The sequence below is a fragment of the Rhamphochromis longiceps genome, linkage group LG3, assembly GCF_057381845.1.
Source record: "Rhamphochromis longiceps isolate RC_006_pf linkage group LG3, R_longiceps_female_GT1.1, whole genome shotgun sequence".
Lineage (NCBI taxonomy): Eukaryota > Metazoa > Chordata > Actinopteri > Cichliformes > Cichlidae > Rhamphochromis > Rhamphochromis longiceps.
The window spans coordinates 26,389,074-26,411,450 of record NC_140559.1 but is presented as its reverse complement, the minus strand read 5'-3'; the positions used below and the strand labels follow the sequence as shown (position 1 = coordinate 26,411,450).

The following is a 22,377-nucleotide window of genomic DNA, read 5'->3' as shown; positions in this document are numbered from 1 at the left end:
AATTCTTAGAGTGTCAATAGAGTGTAAATAAAGTCTGCAACACGGAAAAAGCTGTGGCCATACTATTTATTACTGCGCGCTGGAGAGCCAAAACACGTCAAACATCACAGTTCACAGTCATGCCAGCTCTGCACTTGGGGCGTCTCTCTCTCTCTGTATCTTTCAGTTACAACAGGTTTCTGTCCCACAGGCTGTGGCTGGGCAGAGAGCAACTCCCACTATCTTTTCCCAAGAAGCTCCTGGCGCTGGCCCTAAGTTTCATCCTTCTAAGCAAAAACAGTTAGCAGATAGCATAGTGAAAAATCATTACGCCTAGCTAAGCTGTTTTTTTTTGTTTTTGTTTTTTTTTACGAGGTCATACTGACACATACTTCATCTAGGCATGAAAAGGTTATCCAGAATCATACAGTGAAGTTCTAACCGCCTAATTCTAAATATAAGGGTTAACTAGAATTTTCCCATTGCAAGAGTTTATTGAACATATTTACAACAAAAATAACAACAACAAGCAAAACAAACGAAAAGTGAAGCAACCCCTGGGTGTAGAGCCTTAAAGCACAAACAGAAAAGACACACAAAAGACAGACAGGAAAGAAGGAGCAGGCAAAAAGCTACCCAATGCATATCGGACTCATCTTATATAGGGACAGTGATTCCCCCCTCCTGCCGTTGGGTACCCTTTCATCCTTTGTTCTTTCTTTTCATCTTCCACTTATGATACCTACACCAGCGGTCCCCAACCCCCGGGCCTCGGACTGGTACCGGTCCGTGAGTCGTTTGCTACCGGGCCGCGAGAGTTGAGGCTCAGGTGTGAAATGTATGGTTTTCGGGGTTTTTATCGGTTTTCAGCGTTATTTTGTCATCGTTTTTGTTAACTCGGTTTTCCTGGGTCTTTTCACGTGTGTTATGAATAAATCTTCTTTTTTCCGGTACCGGTACTACTTTTATTTTGTTGTATTTATCCGCGACACCTTAAAGGCCGGTCCGTGAAAATATTGTCGGGCATAAACCGGTCCGTGGCGCAAAAAAGTTTGGGGACCGCTGCCCTCCACCATAACTTCTCGTAAACCAGTCTTTTATCCATCATTGCATTGGGTCCTTTTGTCAGTTTTATGGCCAAAGTGAGTCTGAAAGTCTGCAGGAAGGCAGCTAACAGTTAATCACTTCAAAAATTTTGTTGGGTGCGCAGGGCAGACATAAACTGCTATCTATGCTGAGTAAGGGTTTATTCTGCATGCTTCTGTTGTACAGCCATGTAAAGGGCTGCAGTCCAGTTAAACGCAGCTGCATGCAGAGAAAGGGTCCAATGCGCATACTTTAGCAGTGCCAAGCTGAATGAACCCTATTGTGGACTAGTCACAGTTGGCCATAGCACTATCAAAGGTTACATATCATTGCTAAATTTTCAAACAGTATTGATCAACATTCATACAAGTGGCACAACGTTTTCATTAATATAATGGTAGATATATATGATCTATATATATGGTTCATGAGATTTGAACATGCAGGTTAAATGCTTAACACAGTGACTCACCTAAATAAAACACTCCATTGTGAGTGGGCCTTGTATATATGAGTATATATGGTTACACAGAATTTATGTGAGTAAATATGATTACATGTCTAATGTATGTCATAATAAAATCTACAACACAATGTAACTGAAACATTGTAACTGATACATTTGATTTCATGTCTTTCGCTTGTATGGTGTACCATTTTGTTCATACGCTATTTTTAATGCATTAACAAAATTATAATATGGTAAAGCAGAGTTTAAAGCCCTCCTTTAGAAAATCAATTATGCAGATGTCACTTCATTACATTCTTTTGTCAATAGCTTTACAATTTTGAAACATTTAAATTAGCGTTTGAATTTAGGGTAATGGACAATCCCTCAGTCAATTGACTCATCCTTGTTTTCTTGCCAACAGTGAAATGGATTTGTTCTTGTGGTGGGGCGTAGTTTGCGGTGCCTGCACGGCATTCGCAATCACCCCCGCCGTGTTACAACACAGGGACTCAGGGGTTGTTGTGTGTCATGGTGTGATGCAAGTCAATAAAGATGGCTCAAAACTGTGACCTGTGGACTCGCCGTGCCTTATTTACGCCACAGTTCTTTATTTTAGGTTCTTTTTAAGCTTTCTGGGTTCAATTTAGCTATTAAACTTAGCTGGCTAGTCACAAGGAAATATGTCTTTCCCCTCTGTATACGCTTGTTATGGCCCTGGGCCTTGGAGAGAGTGAGACTGCCCTTTTGTGCTTATGCAAATCTAAGTGTTCCAGGACTCGTGGATGACTGGCTGCTGGGAGTCCTGTGCCAGCCTTCTTTTATGCAGATCACAGTGTGCCAGACCTCCACTCCATGGCCACTCCATGACCAATTGACTGGCTGATTGTCTGCACCTGGGAGTATAAAAGGCTGAAGATCCTTCACACTATGGGGAACTGTTGCTCTTAAGTGAACATGCAGTGTCCTCCTCGTCTGCTTTGCATCTGAAGCTTGTTTGTTAAACCTGTTCGCTGTGTTGCTCTTTGTTTAACTCTGAATCTGTTCAAAAACACCACCCTTTCAGACTGTTCGTGGCCAAAAGTGGCCACCCCTTGTTTACATTTACAAAATGCTATAAAATTATTATATATTAAGAAAAATGTCCAGTTTTTTTTACATGATTTTTTAGATTAGCATCAGGGCTGTTCATCAAAATCAAAATTTCATTAAAATTCTGAAATTTAACCCTTTAAATACCAGTTAGAGCACATAATCATAACAACTCATAAATAGAGAAAATCATAAAATCCCAGTTTTTTTTCTAAATAATACATGCCATCTGATTTATTTGCTAACCACGATGAAGGTTAGATGCATAGCAATAATTAACACCATCAATGACATTTATGCAACATTGTTTTTTTTCTGCAGTGGCAGAAAAACATAAAAAACCCCTTTCAGACTGTTCGTGGCCAAAAGTGGCCACCCCTTGTTTACATTTACAAAATGCTATAAAATTATTATATATTAAGAAAAATGTCCAGTTTTTTTTACATGATTTTTTAGATTAGCATCAGGGCTGTTCATCAAAATCAAAATTTCATTAAAATTCTGAAATTTAACCCTTTAAATACCAGTTAGAGCACATAATCATAACAACTCATAAATAGAGAAAATCATAAAATCCCAGTTTTTTTTCTAAATAATACATGCCATCTGATTTATTTGCTAACCACGATGAAGGTTAGATGCATAGTAATAATTAACACCATCAATGACATTTATGCAACATTGTTTTTTTCTGCAGTGGCAGAAAAACATAAAAAACCCCTTTCAGACTGTTCGTGGCCAAAAGTGGCCACCCCTTGTTTACATTTACAAAATGCTATAAATGTCCAGTTTTTTTTACATGATTTTTTAGATTAGCATCAGGGCTGTTCATGAAAATCAAAATTTCAATCAAATTCATAATTTTAACCCTTTAAATACCAGTTAAATCACATAATTGTAATGATTTACATAGGGATAAAAGCATAAAATCCCCATTTTTTTCTAAATAATACATGCAAACTGATTTATTTTCTAACCATGATGGAGGTTAGATGCATAGCAATAATTAAAAGTATCAATGAGTTTTATGCATCTTTGTTTTTTTGTGCAGTGAGAGAAAAACAAACAAAAAAAATCCCTCTCAGCTTGTTCGTGGCCAAAAATGGCCACCCCCTGTTTACATTTACAAAATGCTATAAAATTCATATATATTAAAACATTTTTCTACTTTCATTGACTTGATTTTTTAAATTAGCACCGCTTCTAGTCATAAAAACCAAAATATAATTCAAATTCTGATATTATACCCTTTGAATACCAGTCAGGTTATGTATTATTATAGTAAAAATAGTAATAAAGTTCACATCTTTTAGCATATAAATGGTGAAACCTAATATGTTTTTTATCATCATTGCAGGTCAGTAACAGTAACTGTTACAATGATTTATTTTTACTTTATTTATTTATGTATTTATTCTTTCTTTTGTTTGGGGGGGAGGAGGAGATGAATGGCCAAAAGCAATGTCACACATGGTGTGTTAGTGGCCAGTGAGGCAATTTAGTGACCAAATAAAAGAGCTCAATATTGAGCCGGAGAACGCAATTTCATTGTTCTTTGACAATGACAATAAAAATAAATACTTGAATACTTGAATACGATCCGCGTCCTCAGCCAGGGAGCGATAATCCTTCGTGCCCGGAAGCGGAGAGTTGGCGAGGCCGGCTCTCACGAACGCCGGCAGCTGTCTGAGGAAAATGTGGGCGAAGAGAAATCCCCCGTCGTCCGGTCCGAGAAAGGACAGCATGTGCGCCATCAGTTCGAGAGCCGTACCACCACCCAGGCCTGAGAGGGAGAGGAGCTTCTCGGCTCGCTCTGCGTCGGTGAGGGCATAGCACCGAAGAAGAAGCTCCTTAGGAGCGGCGTACTCGGGTGGGTGGGCCCCGGAGGAGCGTCAACGCACGACGGGTTGCTAGCGGGTCGAGAAAAGCCACCACGTGGTGATATTTCGTGTCGTCAGCCGAGATGTCACGAAGGGAGAACTGGGCCTCCACGTGCACGAACCATGACGGGGGATCGTGAAGCCAAAAGTCCGGTGTTCTGACAAGGTAGGACGTTTGCGCCACAGCAAACGTAGCTGCAGCCGGAGGCAGAGGGCTGGCGCTGCTGATGCATCCAGAGCGGAGTCTGCGCCACCATCGGACTGCAGCATGTTCGAGTCAGGGGTCACCAATGTGGAGGTAAACGCAGACGACACGAGAGCTCTCAATAAACACTGCTAGTTTATTGCTCATCACCACAGAACTCAACACTTTCACTCCAAAACACAACAACAACACTTCCTGAGAACTGGGTGGAGCCCTCCAGTGGTCTGGAGTGGAGTGGAGTGGAGTGGAGTGAGTGGAGCCCTCCAATCATTAGGGGGGGGCTCCACCTCCATGCCCCCCAACCCCAATCCTCCCCCAAAGAAGAGGATTCGGGCACTGGCTAGAACTCATCAGTGGTGATGCAGTCAGCCTCTTTGAAGATTGTCCCCTCATCTTCTGGAGAGCAGGTTTCTTCATCTTGGGCAGATGTATTTTCTTCAAGGACAGATGACTGCTGCTGTCCTTGCTCTCTGACCAGATCATATAGGCAGTGCTTGAAGCAGTGATGACCTTCTTGCCATATTGCCAGAATAAATGATCTGGAAGCTGTTAGGCTTACTTACAGCAGTAGCTCTGTCTGCACCTGCAGAAACTCCAGGACACGTTTACAAACAGTGTTTGTTGTTGTTTGCGCTCCAGCTGCAGCTGCAGGTTTGAACTCTGCAAAATGTCCTGTGATTGGGTTTTTTTTTTTGTTTTTGTTTTTATTTCTAGAGTTAATATTTTGGGTATGGTATCTTTTGATGAAAAATACAAGAGTAAAAGTGCTTTTAGCATGTGCTTCAAAGCTAAGTGACTGGGAACCTCAAAGCTCATTATCCTGCATCCACAGAAATTCACTGCAGCCTATGTAATGTTTGAATTTATTCCAGTCTATCTTGCAAATACATGTTTGTACTGCAATGTCATGCATAAACACAAACTATTAGATCCTTAAGATCAAACCTATGTCAAAATTGTTTCATTATTTTGGTCCATTGGAGTGTGGTAGGCCATCAAAGGCTGCTACTAGAAACTCAGAATATTACATGAAATTGCTTGCTTGGCCAAAAATGGGTAAATGATGTCATTTGGTAAAAAACATTAAAAACTACAATTTTCATGTGTTGACTTTAGAATGAAAGCAATTTTACCTAAATTGCATGATATAGTACTGTCAGTAACAAGGAATCAAAAAAGGTGGTTATAATGGGTTTCAATTGGCCACAAATGGCCACGATAGAACCCAGAGGAACTATTTAGTGTATAGTGAATATTATTGACATTATTAAGGAGCTGATGTTGAAAATTAAAAAATCTGACAAAAATACACACCTTTGGGAAGTTTCATTCCACTGGCATTAACAGAACAAAAATGGTTGAAAAGCGAAAAGCAAAGTGGCCACAAATGGCCAGGATAGGATTCAGAGGGTTAAACCTGATATACAGCTGAACTGAGTTTGATTAGAGTTTTGTGCCGCCAGCCTGCTTTAGTTAACCCTTAGCTTTTACGCTTGACTGTTTTTGTTTTTTTTTATGTAATTCATTCATTCATTCATTCATTCATTCATTTATTTGTTCATTTTCAGGCACAACAAATACCTATATTGAACATAAAATGCACAAAACAAAAAACAAAAATTGCCTGAAAAAGGAGTGGGACGAAGAAAACTTATTAAATCCCACCCCTATACTCACTCATCAACAAAAAAAAACAATAAACTTCCCGCAGCTACGCCCATCATTGCATACAGACCCATCAACAGCCCCGGGCACATACAAGCATCTAAACGGCAGCTCGCAAACAAAAATTAGAGCCTTCATAACTGAATACAGAATATTTAAATTATAAATTGCATTACCACAGGTAACAGGCAGTAATAATTACAAGTAACAAACACACATACATATACATACATACATATATATCTACACACACATGCACGTATATATACATACATACGCACACTCTTCTTTATTTATTTATTTATTTTTTTCCCTCTCTTGGAATCCATACCAGCAAAGGTAAGAGAACAGACATTACAGAGCACACTAAAAACCATCATTGAGTATACTGTGACCAGACCAACTGTTAGACCAACTAGAGAAATTTAAATCTATAAATATTTTTGCATTGTTTCAATTGTAAACTCAGACTGTTCCAGATTTTCACACCACATACAGACACACAAAAACCTTTACGGGTTGTTCGAGTTCTGGGTAATTTGAATTCTCCAAAGCCTCTCACATTATAAACCTTTTCTCGAATTTCAAATCTAGTTTGTAAATTTGCCGGTAAAAGTTTAGTAAAAGCTTTATACAAAATTATGGATGTATTGTAATTAACCAGATCCTGGAATTTAAGTAACTTTGCCTGAAGAAGAATTCGTGAGTATGATCTAGATAACCAGCCTTGTGAATAATACGCAGTGCTCGTTTTTGTACTGTGACTAATGGATTAGTTGTATTTTTATATGTATTTCCCCACACTTCCACACAATATGTAAGATATGGAAGAACCAGGGTACAGTACAGAGTACGAAGTGCATCTTTATCAAGGAATTGTTTCACTTTGTTCAAAACTGCGAGGCTTCTGGAAATTTTGGTTTTTATGTGTCTGACGTGGGGTTTCCATGAAATTTTATTATCAATTACGACTCCCAAAAATTTGTTTTCACTCACATTATCAATTGGTACACCTTCAATGATAATTGGTAATTCTATATTATATTTTAAATTACCAAAAAACATTGCTTTAGTTTTATTTATATTTAATGATAATTTATTTATGTCCATCCATTTTTTTTATTAATTTTAGCTCCCTGTTTACGGTCATTACAAGATCAGTATAATCATTGCTACTGAAAAATATTTTGGTGTCATCTGCGAACAGTATGAGTTTAAGTACTTGAGAAACATCAAAAATATCATTTATGTATACATTGAAAAGTTTTGGTCCCAACACTGACCCTTGGGGAACACCACATGTAATACCAAGTTTCTCTGAATGGTAATGCCCTATGCTAACATATTGTTCCCGACCCGTTAGGTAACTTTTTAACCAGTTACCAGCTTTCCCTTGAATACCATATCTTTCCAATTTATCCAATAAAATTGAGTGATTGATTGTGTCGAAGGCCTTTTTGAGATCAACAAAAATACCAACTGCATATTTATTTTTATCCAGTGTATCAGTAATTTCTTCTACTGCCTCAATTATCGGCATTGAAGTGGTTCTTTGCGTTCTGAAACCATACTGACCAACATTTATTATTTGATGTTTTTCAAGGAATTTTTCTAAACTTGAATTAAAAAGTTTTTCTAGAATTTTTGAGAATTGAGGCATCAGAGAAATAGGCCTATAATTGGTAAAACTGTGTTTGTCATTACTTTTATATAGTGGTATTACTTTCGCAATTTTCATTTTAATAATTATATGCCCAGTGGTCTGTTGAATAGCCCTGTTGGTTTTCTGTTTAAAGTTTGAAATTAAAACCTTTTACTTTACTCAGTTTGTGTGGGGGGGCTTGTTTATGTTACTCCTCTCCTGATGCCTAGCAGAGGGGTCGTAACACGCTTTTCCAGAATTTTGTCTATATATTAAAGATGGCCATTCATCACCTTCACTTTCTACAACTCAAGTTCATAAAAACTACTGGTAATTAGTTCACCGTCATAGCCTTTGATCTTATACACAGGGGAATGCGATGTCGTCTACGCTGTGTTTGTAGTGTTTATCAATTTTTTTAACAAGTCAATCCATTCAATTTTTAAAAAACAGTAAACACACACAAAATCTATATCAAAATTTGACTTGAATTTGACTGAAAACTTGACACCCCCAGTGGGGCATGCAGCCTCCAGCTCCTCTCAGGGCTGGAAGCCAAAACATGGAGTGGACCCAAAAACAGATTCAAGCCGAGAAACAGAACTTTGAAGCGAAGAAGTGTGCTATTTACAACAAAGTGAGGGTACAAGATGATAAAAAAAGAAACTGTGAAATACAATGACCTTGAACTAAGAACAAACTGAGACAGACTATGACCTATGAACTAAGAAGATGGCGTGTAGCACCATGTACAAGGGCGTAGGGGCTTTCAACTAGGTTGCCCTGGGACATGAGTGGTGGACCATGGGACTTGGTGAGGGGGTATAGTGGTACAAGAGAGGGTGGCGGAGAGGTGTTGAAACAGAGTGAAAACAGATTAAGGTTGGTTCTAGACTGAGTTAATCTAAACTGTAGGGTCTGAACAGTCTTACTTGGTTGCAGGTGGAGTCATGCGAGAGGGGATGAGACCTGGGTGAGTCCAGTGGCAGGCAGGGAAGCAGGCAGGTGAGACCGGAGAACACTGAAAGTCTTTACCAGCTGTTTGGAATACAATGGAGTCCAGCGTCCAGTTGAGCAAGGCTATTGCAAGTTTGTATCGGGAGTCAGGAAACAACTGGGAAGACAAGAACACAAAGGTGAGTACAAAGAATAATGAGCACTGCAAGAGACGTGAGGCCAAACACTAAAATGAGAACACACTAACATGACTAACATGAGCTCTTTTTGCTCTTGCTCTTGACGAAGGCGGTCGCATTTTTCTCCTCTCCTCCTCCTCCTCTCCCGTAGCTTCCCTGCTTAGCCTCTTATGTCCTTGTCTAGTCTTGTGTTTTTTGTATTACTTTTCCCTGGAACACTCTCTCACAGTCGTCAAAGGAGCTTGCATAGAAAAGCGTCTGGACTTCTTTAAGTTACTTGAAGACGTTTCACCTCTCATCCGAGAAGCTTCTTCAGTTCTAAGGTCAAATGGTGGAGAGTCCCGTGGGGAACACCCCATACCACATCAAGAACTCCACCGACTTCACCGACAAGGTCCAGAAACTTACCCTGGATCCAGATGAAACCATGGTGTCCTTTGATGTAGTCTCTCTCTTCACTTGCATACCCACCACGGAGGCCGTGGAGACTGTCAGAAAACGACTACAAGAAGACAGCTCCTTGGAGGACAGGACCAACTTCACACCCGATCAGATTTGCACCCTGTTAGACCTCTGCCTCACCACTACATATTTCAAATACAACGAAGGCTTTTACAGACAAAAACATGGCTGTGCCATGGGCTCCCCCGTGTCACCTATTGTAGCCAACCTTTACATGGAGGAAGTGGAAAGGAAGGCTCTTGGCTCTTTCAAAGGAAAAGTACCCAGCCACTGGTACAGATATGTGGACGACACCTGGGTCAAAATCAAGACACAAGAAGTGGAATCCTTCACTGCGCACATTAACGCTGTGGATAAAAACATCAAGTTCACCAGGGAAGACACAAAGGACAACTGTTTGCCTTTCCTGGACTGCGCTGTGCACATTGAAGAGAACGGCAACCTCAACATCGAAGTTTACCGGAAGCCCACACATACGGACCAGTACCTCCTCTTTGACTCCCATCACCCTCTGGAACACAAACTTGGAGTAATTAGGACCCTACACCACCGGGCAGAACATGTTCCCTCTAAGCCTGAAGGAAAAAAGAAGGAACACACACATGTAAAGGAAGCACTCAAAACGTGCAGCTATCCTAAATGGGCGTTCTTAAAGTCAGCAAAGAGGCACAGAAAAGAAGACCAGACACCAGCAAGGGAGGATAAGAAGGACAGACACAACAACATTGTCATCCCCTATGTAGCCGGTGTATCAGAAAAACTCAGGAGAGTTTTCTCCAAGCATGACATCCCGGTGCATTTCAGACCCAGCAACACGCTCAGACAAAAACTGGTTCACCCGAAAGATAAAACGCCAAAACACAGACTTAACAATGTGGTGTATGCTGTACAGTGCAGCGAGGAATGCCCAGACCTCTACATTGGAGAGACCAAACAGCCACTTCACAAGCGCATGGCACAACACAGAAGAGCCACCTCCACAGGACAAGACTCAGCAGTCCATCTGCATCTTAAGGATAAAGGACACTCTTTCGAGGATGCCAATGTTCACATTTTGGACAGAGAGGACAGATGGTTTGAAAGAGGAGTGAAAGAAGCCATCTATGTCCACTGTGAGCGACCATCTTTGAACAGAGGCGGGGGTTTACGACACCAACTCTCTGCCATCTATAATCCAGTTTTGAGATCCCTTCCCAGACGCCTTAACGCCCACTCACATCCTGGGCCATCTGATCTCAGGAATTCGCATGATAAGGTGGGGCCAGGTTTCACAATGAACACACCCGAAACTCTGGCTGATTGGGGCCCACACCCAGTTTCACACCTTGGCTCAGGCGATTAGAGGATCATCAGGGGGTCCTTTTGTCCCTCCGTGGGGGGTTACTCCCACTAGGTTTATATCTGGGACTCTCCACCATTTGACCTTAGAATTGAAGAAGCTTCTCGGATGAGAGGTGAAACGTCTTCAAGTAACTTAAAGAAGTCCAGACGCTTTTCTATGCAAGCTCCTTTGACTACGATGACCTGGATGACTGAGAACCTTCACAGACATACTCTCTCACAGTCTGTTCTCTAAAACCTAAAAGAGAATTATGGATTTGATCAACTGGTCTCTGAATGCAATTGACACCTCTTCTCAACGAGAAGTCTGGCCTCGGGTGAGCCTGACTGCTGAAGATATCTACCTATTCGGAACCGTGATAACAGGGTTCTTGCTGATCGGAGCTGGCTTGGCCCTGGCTTATCGAAGAATTAAGGAAGCGGAACCAGCTGTTCAAACCCCCACAAGGCTGCCCGCTGGGATTGAAATGATGGGACGAGGCGTGAGTTTCTCAAAATGGGCTCATTGAGTGCAGCACGGAGAAGATCTTGGAGAACGCACGGCTGCCGTGAATACTTAGAACAAGACCTCTGAGTGAAAAACTGGATTACATCTGGAGGGGCTAGCTCGAATAACACCTTTGAGCGCAAATTCGATCACATCTTGGGGAAGTGCACTGCAGTCGTGAGTTCTCAGAACCTGCTCTTTGAGCAAAAAGAACGACAACATCACGGAACGTAAGTTTGGATAACATCATAGAAAGCTCACAGCTCTCCAACGGGAGATTGAGAGACCAGTGTTGGACTGTTAGAACAGCTTTGAAATTCATATGAGTTGTTCGCACTAAAGTAAAAAGCACCATCACTTCATGCGGATACCCTCTCGGCGCCAGCTGCGGTCTCAAGGCTGGAGCCGAACAAAAAAAGACACCTGATAACGACTGTGTTTAGACTGTTCTTCCCATTCCATGCAAGACCACCTGGGTTGGCTGGAAGACTGTTTACTTAGCCTAGCAGGGCGAAGGACACTGTCTCAGCTGAACTCTGGACACGCACACACATACATATACACTGATATGCACACACTCATCCCCCCTCCCTTTCCAAACGCCTTCGACGCTTATTCCCTTCCGATGCTGACGGTGGATCAAGGAGACCAGCGCACAGGCTGCAGGCCCGGATGTACTGTCTAAATCGGCTGTCTCTCACCCTTTACCCACCCCTGTTGCTTGTCATGTGTTTCTTTGGCGTATTTAGAGGTTTTTTTTTTTCTTGTGCTATGTGCAGAGGTGTTTTTTTCTGTTCTCAAACTGATCTCCCTGTTGGAGCTCAGTCTGGGGGGAGTTATTTTTTTCTCTATCTTTCCTCATGTGGTGCATTTTCCATTGTTATTCCTCTCTGACCTGTCTTCCCCATGTGATGTTTGTGTAATGTATGTATGGTCAGAAGGGTAAGTCGGCGCTGGCAAAGGTCGGCAGCCTTAACCCAATTTCCTTCGGGGTCAACCTTCAGGATCAATAAAGTTTTATTGAATTGAATTGATTATTGTCCCATACATAATTATAATTTCTATACATATATTATTATTATTATTATTATTATTATTATCATCACAATGTTTGATCATATGATTATCTTTATTTATCTTTATCTTTATTTTATTTTATCTTATTCTTTCCCAGTGTGTTGTACAGTTATTTCATTTTTAACCTTAATTTATATTTTATTCCTTCCTAGTTAAATTTACCCTTTTTAATTTTTCATATTTATTTCCTATCTTATTCATAGCCTTTTCCTTTTTTGTTTTCTTTAGGTCACGAGCAGTTGTCCAAGCATTTCACTACATATCGTACTGTGTATGACTGTGTACGTGACAAATAAACATTTGAATTTGAATTTGAATTTATTATTTATAGCTGAGTTGTGAAATATAATATTTTTATGACATGTCATAAACTTTTATTACCTCCTTTATTACTTCCTTTGCAATAAATAATTTGACACGGCCATAATTCACTCGTTTGACACAAAGTATGTGGGGATTTCTCTTTTATCTCCCTGGGAGAAGATCTTGCAGTATTCGTGTTGCACGGCAAGAGGCAGAGTAGTACCGCTGAAACCATTATTGCAAATAATATTGTAATATTGTAATATTATTGCAACAAACAAATATACAGCTAGAAATGTACCAGACGGTTTATTTTTTCCTATGTTAATTTGATCCTATGTTTGGATAACAGTTTGCATTGACTGCCTCCATGTGGACTCTGTGTTAATACTAATATGTAGAATGAATAATACAAAATAATTTTGGGTGAAAGAAAGTGATTGATGTTTAAATAGCTAAAAAGAAATCATGGTAGTTAAAACACGGGTATGTCAAACTCATTTTTCTTCTAGGCCAGCTTACTTTGATCTTAAGTAGGTTGAATAACTGAAACTCCAAGCAATATGTTCATAGAAGATAAAGAAGTTCAATTTCAAAAGCACATATCAGTTTTTCTACATGATATATTTTGGGCAGAACTTTGTGCCATCAGAAACTGAGTTTGAATAAGTTAAATTCTAATTTGCATTTGTCAGATTGAATCTGAATTGTAACTTGACTAAATGATTTTTAAAACTGAATTTGAGTTAGCCTAATTTGAAATCCAATGTATTGGTTTGAAAATAATCGTCACTAAATTGAAATTGAATTGTATATTTTGAAAATGAATTCATTTCCTTTCAAACTGTATTTCATCTTTTTAAAAATTTTCTTTCCAGTAATTTCAATTTCACTTCTCACCATTCAGTTTCAGTTCTAAAATTCAATTTCAGTTCTTAAATTCATTATTTGGGGATTTACATCTGGGTCCTTCGAGAAAGCCACAGAGTAATCCAGCGCAGATTACTAGAACTACATTTTACCAGTGGACCCAATGTGTTATTGAGGGGAATCTACAGCATCTTCAGCTGGAGGTGGATTAAGACTTCAGAAGAATGTCCAGTGACCAGCAGATAAACTCTCGGGTTGGTAATAAATGTATTACATGTATCAGAACAAGCGTCATGTTAGCAAATGATAGCCGTACAGTAACTTTTATGCTTATTGGGCTGCTTCAGGAGTGCATGTAATAGACACGCTGTGTGAAAATGATCATTGCAAATAAAATGTCCAGTCTCTTAAGTATTTGTATTTGTACCTCTGTTTGATGTGCTCATATGTCCATAAACAATCAGGTATTCACACTGATAAGTGCAAGCAGCTTCACCACAAGTGTATGTTCATGATTTTAACAATAAGAAAAATATTGTGTACTGGAATAAACCCATTAGCTGTGCATTTTTTGTTTAAACAATGATACCACTCTGGATTTTATACTAATACATACTTGTTCACATGTTACTGTATCGTAGTAAAGTGAATGTGAGAAACATTAAATTATTATTAAGTTGTATTAAAGGCAGCTTTCTTCTCTGATTTCACTCCAGTGAACTGAAACTGCAGTGTTACTAGACCAGCATTTTTGCTTCTTCTTTTAAATGCCAAGTGTTGCATCAGCAGCACGAATAAGCCAAACAGAAACAGAATGTTGTTAACAATCTGGACGACATCATGGATTTTAGAGCTCTCTGCGTCAAACTCAGTGAGTCCTTTCTCCACTTCCACATTAAAACTAAACTGTAATAAATCTAAAGTTAATAATGGTTTTAGAAAATTATGTGGTTTGAAAAGTTTCATCTAGAGGAAAATGCCAAATAACAAGTAGCTTTGTCAGCAGTTTTACATTTAAGTATTATGTATGGCGGTTATTCTTTTTTGTTATTTTTCTTTATTAATGTGTTGCCTGTTTTTGTCTTTTCAGTGATGAGTGTGATCATCCTGCTTTGTGCATATGATCAGAAAAGTGGTAAGTACCAGAAAAGTAAACTGACATGAACATTTATCAGTTTGTGTTTGGAACTTAAATTTGTGATTTGTGATATTCAAAAATAAAACTAAAGTAAATCTCTCCTTTTCTTCATCTAGATGCATTTTCTCTTCATATCCTTCCAAACAGATTACAGTTCTTTGAATATGAGGCAGTGACCTTTTACTGTGAGGGAGTTGTTTATTGTGAATTTGTGCATAAAGTCAAAGGGAAAATAAAAACATGTCCCAAAGGATCATCCTGCACCATCACAAATGTTTATCTAGATGACAGTGGGGAGTACTGGTATGAGAATGAAGAAGGGATCAGAAGCAACAGTATCAACATCTCTATCACTGGTATGTTTGCAGTGAGACAATATTTTGTGATTCATTTTAATCAAATTTTATTAAAAAAAAAAAAAAAAACTCCTGTTATTCAGCTGGTTCTGTGATCCTGGAGAGTCCTGCTGTTCCTGTGATGGAGGGAGAAGATGTGACCCTGAGCTGCAGAAATAAGTTAACTCCCTCAGACTTCATGGCTGATTTCTATAAATATGGAGTCCACATCAGGAACAACTCAACAGGAAGCATGACCATCCACAAAGTTTCAAAATATGATGAAGGACTTTATAAATGCAGCATTGTAGGAGCTGGAGAATCCCCAGAGAGCTGGCTGAGTGTCACAGGTGAGACAGTGAAGAGGTCTTGTTTTTCTCCTTTTTAATGCCGGTAGTAGTACAACTGTATCACTTATCATTATACTAGAATTTATGGTGAATTTGTCTGACAGAAGAGGAAATAAAGAAGTGGGTTTGTGACTGACACATGAATCAGCTGATGATCGCTAACTGCTCACTTCAGTCTCCTGCTTTGTGTGATTAAACAGACTCTTTTATTATAAAATAATTCAGTAATTTTTTTTATCATTTACACAATTTTCTCTTCAGATCAGACATCATAAACCACTGTGAAAAAAAAATTATGTCCTGGATAATAAACAACAAACAACAAACAACAAACGGGATAAGAACTTTTGGACTACATATGGAGGAAAAATATGCAGATATAATTTACATATAATTTTTCTACCATATTTCTTTAATTGTTCATTTGCTGGGCTTTTTAACAGTTTGGTAGTCTATGGAGGTAAATTCACAACTTAAATGGACAATAGAGGAACTGCATTTCTGCCAGTTTTTCAGCCCTTGAATTTGCCAATGTAAATATTAAGTAAATAACTAAGGTGAACACTGAAATAATTAATGAATTGTTTTTATCTCCTCAATCAATCACACAGAGACCAAGACAGACCCCTCGTCACAGCCTGGCTGTCATATTTACCTCGTCTTACGGACTGTGTTCACCATCATAATGGTGGCTGTGCTGTTGCTGCTTGTGGGACTTCTTCACTCTGGGAAAATCAGAGCCACAACACCTAATTTAAACTCAATCTCATGAAATTGCAACTGCTATGCTAAGCTGTCCTCCATTCTTCATTGATTGATATATTAAACAATCCAAATATGCCATGTATTGTTTTGTAATTGAAATAGATGTGTCCATTTGCATTATTTGCATGTCTATTAATTGTTATAAACATGCGCGTATTCAGTTAGATAAACCTGACAAACCCACATAGTGTTGGATTGAAATGCTAACAAAAGCAATTGTCTGTTATTTAAAATTTTAACTTAAATAAACTTGATCTATGTGCTTTGACTTTTTGTAAGTGTATGAATGCTGTTACAAGCTGTTACCTTTTAATCCAGTTATATAGAAATATTTTCTTTTACTTGTTCTCTGTTAAACTCTATTAAATTATATATTTCTCACTCCCTCCCGTCTTGCGCAACCCACACATACACAATCACACACACACACACCAAAGTCTTAAGTTTAATTCAATTTGGTTTTCTTTATATTGCGCCAAATCACAGTAACAGTTGCCTCAAGGTGATTTATTTGAGGCCTGTCTTCAGATTCATTATTATGTTCTAAATTTTCTTATGCAGTATACTGGTTAACTTAAGCATATTTATGATTAATATACCTGGTTATATTCTGATCAGTATTAAGCAATTGAGTATACTTAATCAGTACTACAACCACATATACATTATGATTCTATCAACAGTCACAACATTGAATGCTATTTCTCTGATTCAGGATCACGTGTATGTGTTCTCGACACAATTCATATCTTATAAAAAAAAACTACATGTAAAACTCTGCGCTCAAGTTCCCTGGCTGTGTGTGAGTTTGAACTTACAAGTACAAATTTTGACCCAATTTTCCCTTTCTTTCAGCTGATTGGTCAATGTTATGTCAATCACAAATGTAACAATCCAATCAGAGAACAGATGGATTTGGCTGTCGGAGAGGTGGCTTACTGAGCTTCTGGTCCTAATTCACACAAATTCTCATCTATGGACGCACAAACACGCACAAACATAACATTTTTGGATATTGTGGTTTACGAGGTTACAAAACTCAGTTCACAACTACGCATTTGATGTACAAGTACAACATATCTATGGCCACAATTTGAGCCCATAGACAGAGGACAGCCCGTCTTTAAACACCCTGACTAAAGTGTGGTCGTGTACCCAGACAGAAGAAGTGGTGTCTTTTTTCATGCTGCAGCAATATCTATTAGAAAGCCGAAATACAATGCAGCCAAAAAATATCATGTGCCTGCATTTGTTTGGCAAAACTTTATGAAAGCAGAAGTCATAAGCTGAGTCAGAGTTTTTCCCACTTCCACTTAACATATAACCCTGATAACCACATGCAAAGTAGCATATACTGCTACATGTCTGTCAACACTTTTTGTGGCTGGTTTGTGGACATAAGTGACCTGTGACTTACTTTGCACTGAAATGTGTGTCTCCACTATCACATATTATTTTCATGTACTATGTTAGAGAATAAAAACAATTTTCTATTTTAGAAAAACATGGCCACAAACAAATACGCAAGTCTCTTCACTACTGTTTCCAGCTTCAGTTCAAAAGTGGTGTGTTTACTGGGATCAACAAAAGCTTCATCACAAAATGTGAATGGACTTTTTAAATATGGAAAACAGATGAATGAGGAACTCATCAGTGTTATAAAGCAAGCACAAGAAGGTGCAGGTTAAATGACAACAGCTAGTATTGTAGATGGGTGAAGGAGCCATGATTACATCCCTCTCTGGTCTGTGGATGGAAAAAAAATAAGATGTAATCTGCACAATGAGGAGGTTAAGCTACAGAAAGCTAGAAACACTATTTTATACCATACTGTATTTCTTTAGTTGTTCACAAGTTGTAATTTTAACAGTTTGGACTTGCAGGACATGCATGAGGAAATGCAGTTTCTGGGAATTTTCACCCCCTGATTTTTATTTAATTTCTGCTATCCCAGTCAGCTGGAGACTCAACGCACAGAGTGAGACATGTTCAGAGCCCACCTGTTATATTTACCTCATGTTCAATCTTTTTTTTAAATGTAACTTTCATGATATAGGAAACTGCAGCAAACGATGATTAGTAGCACATACAGATTGTTTCTATAAGTAGAAGCATTTGGTTTAATTAAATGTAGTTTTCTTTATATAGCGTCAAATCCTAATAACAGTTGCCTCAAGGTGATTAATAATTTTTTATTCTTTACTAAAAACCAGAATAGGATATATTTGAATTGACAAAAATTAGTTGTCTTGTTGGTATTTCCTGCATCTTTGTTTGTGTACGTGTTAAATATTCAAGGCTTTGTATTTTGTTTTTTGTTGTTTATTTTATTGGTATTCTATATTTTTCAACGTTTATCCTCAACCTCCCGTTTTATTTTGATAATAGTTCGTTTTATGTTCACAAACACAAAGAATACAAACTGCTTCTCTTTAAGAGATCTACTCTAGCACAAGGTTGTGAGTTACAATAGTTACATATGGGATGCTTGACAGAATTTGATTTCCCTTGCCTTTCTGTCTTTACCACCGGCACACACTCAACTCTGGAGTTCTGACATCCAATGTAACTGTAACGCAGGAGGTGCAAGGGAAAACTATGTTTACTCAATCTCCATTAATGATTTTATTTAATCTGAAACATACGTAAACACACACTCCCACATGCTCATACACTGCAATACAGCAATGATCTAAGAAAAAATTGGGATCAGACACAATTCCCTCTAATGATACCTCCTGTCTTCTCTCTCTTGCGCTATGTGATCACACAGATCATGTTTGCTGCCAATTAGTTCAATACTGTGTCATTTACACTAATTTAAATGTTTCCTCTTCTATCAAGCAACTGAACAAGTGGTAAATAAGTGACTTTAATAATGCCCATTAAATACCAAACAATATTTCCTAATCATTATTATTTTAAACATTGACAGAAATCACAATACACAGATATTTTAATGGTTTTAAAGATGCTATCAGGCACATGTACACACTGTCAAACTTGTAAACTTTTTGTGCCCAAAAATAAATCTTGCAATATTTCATGACGACCAGCAGATGGCAGTTGGGCTAAAATGAACAAATTTTAGCCCAACTGCCATCAATAAAAATAACTCACTGGAAAACTAAAAAACAAAAGTACAGACTGTACTTAAATAGAACTACAAATACTGATTCATCTTCTTTACTCAAGTGAAGGTGAAAAAGTAGACGCTCTAAAAAGTACGCAAAGCAAGAAAGTAAAAGTAGCCCCATAAAAAAAACATTTCCATGAGCTATTTTTATGCAGAACTACCTGCACATTGTGCTAATGTAATGTGCTGGAGCCACTATAGGGAAGCTGTACAAACAGATACTTACAAATAGCTCTGACAGCACTGAGCAGCTCCTTCAGTGGCTGCGGCATCCACGATGTGGGATGGAGAGATTTCGTAGGTCTTTCCTCCCCACTGCTGTCAGACTCAAACAACAAAGACTTCAACTGATCAAACACACACTTCCACACATGTGCAATAGCAATAACACTAAGTGCAATACTCTTTTCTGGCATTGCTGTATTATACTCAATTGTATATAGCATTTGTATTCTATTTTATTGATTATACATAGTATTTAATTTTATTTTATTCTATTCTATTGTGTACGGTATCTTATTGATATCTTATTCCAGTGTTTTTCTGTAATTTTTCTAGGCAACTTTGCACTGTTCACACCTGTAACAAAACAAATTCCCCACACGTGGGACTAACTTTTTTGTTTTCTTTTTTTCCTGTCCTGTCCAGCAGTGTAACAATCAGAATTGTTGTCTGAAGGCCAAAGAAATGCCCAAAAGATTTATTTCAAAAGTGGATAATTTTGGCTGTTGCTTTACTTGTCCACTATCCATATTTTATTAGAAGTGAATTAGTTTTTTTTTTAGTTTTTTTTAAATTTTGAGTTATTAAAATCACACAAGATGAGGAGAAGGAAAAGAGAAAAGAAAAAAGAATCAGGAAGAAAGTTAACAGAAGGAGAGGGAGAGAAAAAAAACTAATAAATTTGCTTGACCTCCAGCTGAAGAAAAAAAAAATGTGAGAAAAAGCAACACAGCAGGAAATCCACAGAAACAACCAACATTGTATAAGTAACCGTAAATAAGAAATATTAAATGTTATTGAGCAGAATACAGTATTATTACAGTTTTTTCTGATTGCTTAAGCACATTTTTTGTAACTATTGGCTAATTTTGCAAAACTCTACACACAAATAAGAAAACCTGTCACCCAATAATCAAAACATTGTAGTTCTCTTGCAAAAGCAAACACAGCTAGATTAACTCTTCACACCTTCGTAAAAATGGTGTTTCCGTATCAAACAGTACACACAAGCCATCATCTACTAAGCACACAATGCGCCAACTGCACACTGATGGTATGAATACAAAACACATCTGGCTTTTGCTTTCTCTGTGCACAAGGTAGGCTATGTCAGTTTGAGCTCATACTTCTGTCATAGATCCATAAGCATAGAGGGATCCAAACTTCAAGTACTGGTGTTTATTCAAACACATCAAAACAAACACAAGTGTTTATTTCCAAGTATAGGATTATTTGCAATCGCCATAATGACTATATGGGTTACTTGGTCTGCAGTGAACATGCTTCCTCTGCCCCCAGCATCTGGTCATCTAGCAATTCTGTAAAGTAACAATTTCAGTATTTTCACATCAATGGTATTGGTGTGTTTCTCATTGGCATATGGCAGTGCTACAAATCTTTGTGCGAAGTGACTGTACTAACCGATTCTCATTTCAAGATGTCCTTATGGTGCTTGCTACAGTGTAGCGGCTCGAGTTAGGCTGGACCCGTTGGCCAGCTACCCTCAGGGTCATTCCACGGTTGATGACATGGTCCACTATTGTAGCTCTGATGTCATCAGCAATTCTATTTCTTACTCTTCCTACCCTTCCTCTCCCCCCCTCCTCATCTTCCTCTCCCCCCTCCTCATCTTCCTCTTGCTCCTCCTTGTCCTTGTCGTCCTCTTCATCCTACTTCTTCACCTCCACGTCCTCTTCCTCGGCCTCCTCTACTTCTCACTCTTTCTGCTCCCTCCATTGTACTCCGCACACAGAGCTTACCTGTATTATAGTGCTTAGGCTGATTGCAAAGTGAACTAATTATCTAAAAAAGTTTTCACATGTGAAAGTGTGCCAGACAGTTGGCAAATTAGTGTTAATGATAGCCATACATGTGTATACTTTTGCTAGGAGTGTGTTGGAAATTTGGTAATTGAGTGTTGTGCAGTGAATTGTGCCTACAGTTTTGCAAAGTGTGTGTTACAAAATTGCAAACTGAGTGCAAAGCAGTTTTTGTGCTTTTAGTTTTGCAGACTCAGTGAGTGGTTTTGCTATAAGTCTGAATAGTTTTAGAGATTGTGCTACAGGAATCACAGTTAGGGTTTAAGCATTCAGAAAAAACTGTAATACATGACATGTTTAGAGTCAGCAGCCGACCAAGATCAAGCCCAAGAGTGTGTCTGTACATCACTGTTTGTGCACCTGTGTGAACATGTGAGTGTTAAGCGTGCTTGTGTTCATAAGGTTTCTCCTTTTAAGTATCTAATAGTAGGTGTGGGGAGCCACAGTCCTGCCCTCCAGGACATGAAGCAGGCATGGAGGGGACTCAGGCCCCAGAAATCCAGAGGCCTCCCAGACCAGGAGGATAACAGCAGGGGCAAACCCCTCAACAGGTAAAATGGAGAGGTGGGCACCGACACTACAGGTGAGGCTGAATAAACAGACCGTCTGGACTCCGTTCAGGGTGCCCACCCCCAAGGCCCTATATGTATGACAGTAGGGGTGAGAGGACAAATAACAACAGTGATATAAATGATGAGGATTTGTTTATTACTGTCACAATGAAAACCATGTGTTAACATGCTGATGCATGAAACTAAGAAGGCAGACATGATAGATATGCAATGACTGCAAGTTGTATTAAAAGCAGCAGTTTGTTTTCTCCCCTTTTATAGTGATCTGAAACTGCGGGTAACTTTAATGTAACGTAGCTTATTCAAATACTATTTTAAAATGTTTAGCATCGCTTCAGCTGCAGAAAGAAGCCACACAGGAAACAC

The 22,377-nt window shown here is 38.7% G+C and overlaps 2 protein-coding genes across 2 annotated transcripts in view; one reads left to right on the top strand and one right to left on the bottom strand.

The window, feature by feature from the left end:
* Positions 1–22,377, bottom strand: part of LOC146673690 (butyrophilin subfamily 3 member A2-like) — a 348,925-nt gene that overhangs the window by 211,923 nt on the left and 114,625 nt on the right. The gene's annotated exons all lie outside the window — the stretch shown is intronic.
* LOC146673696 (high affinity immunoglobulin gamma Fc receptor I-like) lies at positions 14,514–16,369 on the top strand. Its single transcript, XM_085391146.1, has 5 exons — positions 14,514–14,544; positions 14,764–14,808; positions 14,928–15,167; positions 15,251–15,496; positions 16,108–16,369. The coding sequence occupies exons 1-5, from the start codon at positions 14,514–14,516 to the stop codon at positions 16,266–16,268; spliced, it is 723 nt and encodes a 240-aa protein (XP_085247272.1). The 3' UTR covers positions 16,269–16,369.